Raw genomic sequence first — 8,231 nt, forward strand, 5'->3', positions numbered from 1 at the left:
ATGCACAATATCGAAAACAGTGTGGACAAAAAGACAAAGTCCATCCTACCTGACTGCTCTCACTATTCACAGTGAGGTAGATGATCTAAAGGGCACAAACAGAGATAAATGATTATAATATAATTGCCATTACACAGACCAGGACTGAGAATTGAATATTCAAAGATATTCAATATATAGGAAGAACCAACAAGAAGAGAAATAAGGTGGTGCTGTTCTGATAGTGCATGATGGTATCAATAAGAGATGATCTCATATCAGAAGAACAATGTTTGGAATCTGTCTGGGTGGAGCTACAAAAAATAGCAAGGGCAGCAGACATTGGTTGGAATTATTTATAGGACTCCAAATGGTAGTCTAGGGCATGGTATAAAGCGTGGTAAACCAATTGAGCTCTAAAGCTATGGAGGCCATGTTGCTGGAGTACCTTAGAGACAGATTTCTCGAACAGCATGTTGAAGAGCAAGCTAGAGGACAGACCATTTTGGATCTAGTATTATGAAAGGAAAAAAGCTAATTAGTAATCTTGTAAAAGAGCCTTTGAGATGAATAATGATAGAATTTTACATTGTTTGAAAACGAAGTAGTTAAATCTGAAGGAAGGGTTTTCAATTTTAATTAGAGAAATTATGAAGGCATGAGGCAAAAAATTGGCTGAGCTGGATTGGGAAAAATATTAAAAGGCATGACTATATATAAACAATAGACAGGCTTTAAAGAATGATTACATGTCTTGCAGCAACTTCAAAGTGAAAAAACTCAAAGGTCAGTCAACTGTAGCTGACAAAGAAAGTTAAGGATTGTATAAAATGAGAAGGCTTAGAAAATGGCCAGAAATGGTAACAAACCTGAAGATTAGGAAGGTTTTAGAATGCAGGAAGAGGAGGAGCAAGAATCTGAAAAAGAAAAGAAGAATAGAATGCAAATGCAATGTACCCAAAAAAAATTGGACGGTAAATGTTTTTACAGGTACATTAAAAAAAATGAAATGTTCGGCGAAGGGAAATGTGGGTCCATTAATAGTAAAGTCAGGAACATTTGCAATGGAAAATACAGGAATGGCAGAGAAGTCAAATGATTATTTTGTGTCTGTTTTCACTGAGGAAGATACAAGAAATTTGATAGATTTAGAGATCCAAGTGACAAGGAAGAATGAGGATAGAAGTAAATTAGAATTGGTAATGAGGAAATTAATTGAACTACAACCCAGAAAATTGAAGGAGGTGGTGATAGAGATAGTTGATGCACTGGTAATTATTTTCCAAAACTCCATAGATCCTGGAACAAAGACCGCATATTGGAAGCTTCATTTAAGAAAGGAGTAAAGGGTGAAGAAAGGGCACTACTGACCAGTCAGCTTTACATGAATAGTAGAAAAAATGCTAGAATAAAACAGAAGTGTGATAAATGGACACTTGGATAAAAGTGATCAGATGGGGCATTGTCACCATGGATAAGCTAATGAGAAATCTGGAAGGGTAGAGATCAGCATTCCAGACATCCCAAGGAAACTGTTTCAGGATAGGCATTTACCAGAATGAATATATACAAAATAAAAGTAAAGATGAATAGGATAGCATGAAAGAATGACAAATCCCTATGATCTGATGGTTTTTATCCCATTATTTTAAAGAAAGTTGGTGAAAACATTGTAGATGCTCTACGTACTCTGATCTCTGCAGCAACACTATCGACTGCTTTTGTTGGATGAGATTACTTATTTCCATCATTTTGGAAAAGAACTTCCCATTTCTCCTGGGCACTTTTTGGGCAACCTCTGGGGAGACGTTTCTAAAGTGTGGTCCCACTTTATTTCCTGGTCTCTAACATCTCAAGGGGTGGGTGAATATGATGGACAAAGGTTGAGTGAAGATCCTGGGTCACAGAGAATAAGTTGGAAATTGGATCAAAAGATCCCAGTGTTGGGAAAGAACTACCTGCCAGAAAAGTATGCTATTTAACCTTTGTATACATTTGAAATGAACTGTGAAGAATATGTTTTCATAAGAAATTCCATCTTGCCCCTGAAAACAAGATTCTGTCCATTGATAGATTAAGCAAGTGACGAAAAATGGCAAATAGACAAAGGTGAGGTCATCTACTTTAGATCTGAGAAGGATAGAACAAGGGTTTTTCTAAATGGTGAAAAGTTAGAAATAATGGAATTCCAAAGAGATATCAGATTCTGGATGCATGGATCAAGGAAATAACTTAAAATAATTATGTCCAATGGAACACTGACCTTTTATTGGAATGCAGGAGGTAAGAATACCCACTACAACTCTCCCAAACCCTGGTGAGATCTGGTGTTTCTGTGAACAGTTCTAGTCGTCACATGTTCGGGAGGATATATTGGCCTTGGAGAGGATACAGAGTAGGTTCATCAAAATGATGTAAAGATTCCAACAGTTAGTTTAAGAGGAGGGATTACTAGGATTAATGTTTTATTCCTTAGAAAGTAGAAGAAGAGAGAGATTGTTTGAAGGTTCCAAATTAGGAAAGGTAGAAATATAGTGTTTTCACTGATTTGGACAGAGGGTGCAATCTAAAAAAGTGTTAGTAGTTTGGATTGTATTCAATGAATGATAATTGATGTTAGTTCAATTGTTAATTTTATGATTGATAGAAATTACTTTACTAATAGACTGATGTATGACAATGGTCACAGTTGAACAGTTTCAGCTGCTGTAACTTCAATAAGGGTTTTCCCTCATTGTGTAGATCAGTGGAGCACCTGTCAGTTTTATTGTAGAATGTGACAATTTCTCCTCAATACCATACAACACCCCCACCCCCCACCACCAAGAAAAATGGCAACAGCCAGAATGCCAAACACACATTAACGTAAAACCAGAGACTGTAGTGATGGGTAAATTTAAGAAACCTTATATTCTGACATTTAGAAATTTGGGGCAGTGGATATTCTATCATTGTTTTCAGTGACTATCAACGTTAGATTTGCAATCCTGCTAACTTGCTACATGTTTCCCATTGTCGACTTGATGTCTTTCAGTTAGTGTTTGGACCCCACTCATGTATCTGTATGAGTTGCCTCTGACTATACATCCTTAATATCTCTTCACTGGGACTGATAGCTTCAGTGACATGTGTCCCAAAATCCCTATCCTATATCATATCCTGCTGGATAATACCTATCGAGGGTGATTCATCAATGGAGGCAAGAACACTAGGGAAGATGAGAACCCAATCCACTTGGGATATGTGCATTCAAGTGTACAATTAGAAAATGCTGTGCGCAGACAACTGGCTGCTGTAACGTCTGAAGCGATAAGGGAATGTAAGAGACAAACCTGATTTATAAATAATGTTCAAACATTCATTTGTTAAACTTGCAGGAAAAGCATTTCAATATATAAAATCAGGTGCCATATTGAGATAAAATTTACAAATTGTTAATTGAAAAACTAACCACAAATCAAAAATTTATCATAAATGTTGTTATGACTGTTTTCTATCTATAGTAACTGGAGTTATTTATTAAAACAAATTACCCAGTTTTAAAGGAGTATTCAGCCTTTTGCATTAGCAAGAATGTAAATTATGGAGCAAAATGCTCTGTGTGAAGAGCTTTTAAGGGGAAACTGGAAATGTCTGGTTTTCCACTGTCGATTCTCACGAGTATGCTATTAGCTCCAGTCTTATTTTCCACAGGAGATGCAGATCTGCTTCTGGAAAAGCAGTTTTTTGTTATGGAACCTGTTCTAATATATGCCATTAGCTTTCCTTGTATAAGGCCCTATGCACTCAGTTTTTTTTATTCTGTCCATTTGTTCATTATATATGAAATAGTGTAACAGCTTATGAAATTCTGAAGTGTTTTTGTGCTGTTGACTAGCTACCTGATTTTTCTAACAATCTCTAATGACTTCTGATGTTTTAGATGAGTGTTCTTCCAGTATTATGCTACTCTTAAGTATATAGAGTCATAGAGATGTACAGCATGGAAACAGACCCTTTGGTCCAACCCGTCCATGCCGACAAGATGGAACTACACAGCTGAATTCTAAAAGTAATTTCTGTTGTTACCTATGGGATTACAGGGAGATAGGCCAAATTGCCATCTGTGCGTGTTGATAAAAAGATGATCTTCATTCCCAAAGTAACAAGGAGAAATAGAGCTAGGGTCCAGGCTAGGACTGGTTCATTTATAAAGTGTTATTAATGCAAATTTTTTTTAACACAAGCTATTTACTTTTTTTTAATTATATGTTACTGTTTCAGCACTGTTGGTATTCTTTCATCACCTTGCAACAGGCCAGCTTCCATGAATTCCTAATGGCCACCCATCGCCTCTTAATGAGCTACCTAATGATCTCACCACCCAAATATTAAGGCAGGCCATCTCTCTTTCCCACGTGTCCTATGCTGTCTCCTTACCACTTTTTTGGAAAATTTTCCAAGTTGGAAACAGGGAGCAGACCAGCACACCATGTTTTTGCCATCCCATTGCCATTCATTCCTGACCTAAAGCAGGAAATTCATCGTTTGCACAAACCCATCCCATTTTCATTCGTCTTGTTCTAATGAAATGAAGACTAGGCTGGTTCTACAATAAGTAAACAGTCCACTCTGCCAGGTTATCACCCAGTCAGTAAAGATGAACTAATTAATTAGAGTATTGTAAATGTCTCCAATTCTAACCTGCTTTCATTCATGCATTGCTTAAAGTGTTTTAATGTTAAACCCCTAATTATAATCCAGCCAATGTATATTCTAAAAATGCTTGATGTCTTTTTTTGCTTTCAGTTCTGAAAAAGCGGGGGAAATAGCCACAGTTCCATTGACAAAAGTAAGTGCCTGTTAATCTATTGGTTGCATTTTTCAGCAATTTGCAAATAGAAACCAGTGAACTTTAACAAAAAGTTCAGGCTAAGACTATGGTGAAGTGGTGATAATGATGAATTAATTTCCATTCTTGAATTTCTAATAATATTAAATGTCATTTGACTGCATCCATATTTCTATTTCTTTTGCTAAGTGAGAGCATTATGATGTAACATTATCTAATTAATACAATGCACACTGCCAGTTTTTGTTTGTTGATCTGTAATTTTCCGAGGGTTCAAATGCAGCATTTTGTGAACTCCTTATTGTTTGCTTATTATGAAGTATATGGTTTCCTATGTGCAGATCCACTTTGTGTTCCATGTTGCTGTCTTGTCTGTGTAAGCTTTGCTTTCAAACATAAGAACTACAGTGATTGTGAATTAACAGGGTTGTTTTTCATATTTACACCTTTCCTATCAGTTTATATTGGTATCCATTGATTACGATTTTCTGATAACAGTTAGAAAGTTATTGTAAGTCATGCTTGACATTCTGATTCCTATTCCAAACAGATAAAATTCACTGCTGACAAAGCAAGCTCTCAAAATTTCCGACAAGTATAATTTCTGCTTCAAATGCATTCTCTATACTTTCATGGTGTATACAATACAAGTTATAGAGTCAGAGTCAGAGATGTACAGCACGGAAACAGACCCTTCGGTCCAACTCATCCATGCCGACCAGATATCCCAACCCAATCTAGTCCCACCTGCCAGCACCCAGCCCATATCCCTCCAAACCCTTCCTATTCATATATCCATCCAGATGCCTTTTAAATGTTGCAATTGTACCAGCCTCCACCACTTCCTCGGGCAGCTCATTCCATACATGTACCACCCTCTGTGTGAAAATGTTGCCCCTTAGGTCTCTTTTATATCTTTCCCCTCTCAGCCTAACTCTATGCCCTCTGTTCTGGACTTCCCCACCCCAGGGACAAGACTTTGTCTATTTATCCTATCCATGCCCCTCATGATTTTATAAACCTCTATAAGGTCACCCCTCAGCCTCCGACGTTCCAGGGAAAACAGACCAGCCTATTCAGCCTCTCCCTATAGCTCAAATCCTCCAACCCTGGCAACATCCTTGTAAATCTTTTTCTGAACCCTTTCAAGTTTCACAACATCCTTCCGATAGGAAGGAGACCAGAATTGCACGCAATATTCCAACAGTGGCCTAACCAATGTCTTGTACAGCTGCAACATGACCACCCAGCTCCTGTACTCAATACGTAATCTTGACTTTAAATTCCATTTCATCATTTGCTGCATCTTGAAAATGCTTCTGTGCCTGTTACGATTTTATATTATGTTTGTTTAATGTCATTTGGTACTCTCTTAAATGGATATTACATTCTCTTTGAATCCAAGCCTGTCTCCATCTGTACAGATAAACAAGTGTACAAGCAAGTTGGCAAATGAGAGCATTCACTTCTCCAGAAGGGTGTACAGTCACTAGGTCAGACGATCTGTCAGATCTCTAAAATATTACATTGAACTTTGAAATGTTAGTACCTTTAAACTGTCTGCATAATTAACAAATCAATTACACGTTGCTGTGTGCTATAATATACATTTGTTTTGAGATGAGCTTTTATCTGGGGAAGGATGTGCGATGAGGGGAGTCTTAATGTGTTTCTCACAGTCAGTATACCTTTGAGAAATGGTAATGACATCATCACTGCAGCAAACATGTGACCTGAGGGTTTAAGGTCTCTGACTCCATTTCTCATGGAACTGCTTGTAGCATTACTCTGTATTGGCTGTCGGCTGGTCAATTGTAAACACTAACATTTGAGCTAGTATTAAAATAGTGCGCGTGTGAATATAATGTCTATAGTAAATAGTCACATTCTTCAATAGCAAAATATCCATTGCTACAAATGAAAATGCTAGCCTTGTCACATCAGGTAAAATACCCTACTGGGGTGAAAACTCTCATCACCTTGTTGGAGACAAATTCACAACAGCACCTTTTATCGTCTTTTCAAAAGAACAGGAATGACTCAAAATGTCAGCACAAATGTCTCCTGGTCAGAGTTAACTACTTGGGTACTAGACAGGTCAAAGTAATTTCCACACCACTCCCTTTCTTTACCCTAGTGGTGAATAAAATAGGCATGACCTATAATTGTCTGTTTTCATTCCTGTGTTATTTTTTCTCTGGAAAAAGTTGCTAGCCTGTAATCGTGGGCCGTTGCTTGAGGGATACCACTCAATATTAACCAAAGTCAGGAGATTCGCTCTTGGTGTCTGCAAGATATGTATTAGAAAGATTTACAGGTTGCTAATCCACCCATTTGGCTACATTATTAATGCATCTTCAATGGCTATCAAGCCCTGAAGTGGGATAAATCTGGAACCTCTGGTTATGCTACAGACTTCCAGGGTTAATGTTAGCCATCGTTTCTCTTGCAATCATTGATTGAGCATCCGTAGGGTTCAATGACATATTTATTCATCCAATTCAGTTGTTAAACAAATACATTGTGAATAGAATGATAGCACTGAATACTCTGTGGTATCATGCCTGTGTCAATTCTTTCATAGCATCATCCAAGTAATCCCAGTCCCCTGTTCCACAAGATAATTATAATTGAATGGAATGACTGAATTAATTTTGTGGAATCCAGTTATCTATTCCAAACACTTTCAATGATCTAAAACCAATAAACAATTTTTTCAGTGTCTTTAGCATATTAATGAAGGATGTTGTGGTGCATTACAACTTTAATTGTGACATCTATATTAATTACAGATATAGACCAGCTCTCTCAAACTCTACCTAAAATTTTACTAGCCCTGATTAATTTCAAAACCCATTACTGGTTAAAATATTTTAGAAATTCTTAAAGTGTAATTCATTTTGCAATTATGTTAAAAATCCATGAGTGACAGTCCATTCACATTGAGATGTCAGTTCATGACATTGGGGGTGGCACGGTGGCTCAGTAGTTAGCACTGCTGCCTCACAGCACCAGGGACCTGGGTTCGATTCCATCCTTGGCAACTGTCTGTGCGGAGTCATAGAGATCTACAGCACGGAAACAGACCCGTCGGTCCAACCCATCCATGCCGACCAGATATTCCAACCCAATCTAGTCACTCTGCCAGCACCCGGCCCATATCCCTCCAAATTCTTCCTATTCATATACCCATCCAAATGCCTCTTAAATATTGCAATTGTACCAGCCTCCACCACTTCCTCTGGCAGTTCATTCCAAACATGTACCACCCTCTGTGTGAAAACGTTGCCCCTTAGGTCTCTTTTATTTCTTTCCCCTCTCACCCTAAACCTATGCCCTCTAGTTCTGGACTCCCTGACCACAGGGAAAAGACTTTGTCTATTTACCCTATCCATGCCCCTCATAATTTTGTAAACTTCTA

General features: G+C 37.7%; 1 protein-coding gene across 4 annotated transcripts in view; it reads left to right on the forward strand.

The window, feature by feature from the left end:
- Positions 1 to 8,231, forward strand: part of si:ch211-51h4.2 — a 320,169-nt gene that overhangs the window by 215,256 nt on the left and 96,682 nt on the right. For all 4 annotated transcript variants that reach the window (XM_043702225.1, XM_043702228.1, XM_043702226.1 and 1 more), the window contains one exon: positions 4,768 to 4,810. In XM_043702225.1, coding sequence (XP_043558160.1) covers positions 4,768 to 4,810 — 43 coding nt within the window. The remainder of the gene's footprint in view (positions 1 to 4,767; positions 4,811 to 8,231) is intronic.

Source organism: Chiloscyllium plagiosum, chromosome 13, assembly GCF_004010195.1.
Source record: "Chiloscyllium plagiosum isolate BGI_BamShark_2017 chromosome 13, ASM401019v2, whole genome shotgun sequence".
NCBI lineage: Eukaryota > Metazoa > Chordata > Chondrichthyes > Orectolobiformes > Hemiscylliidae > Chiloscyllium > Chiloscyllium plagiosum.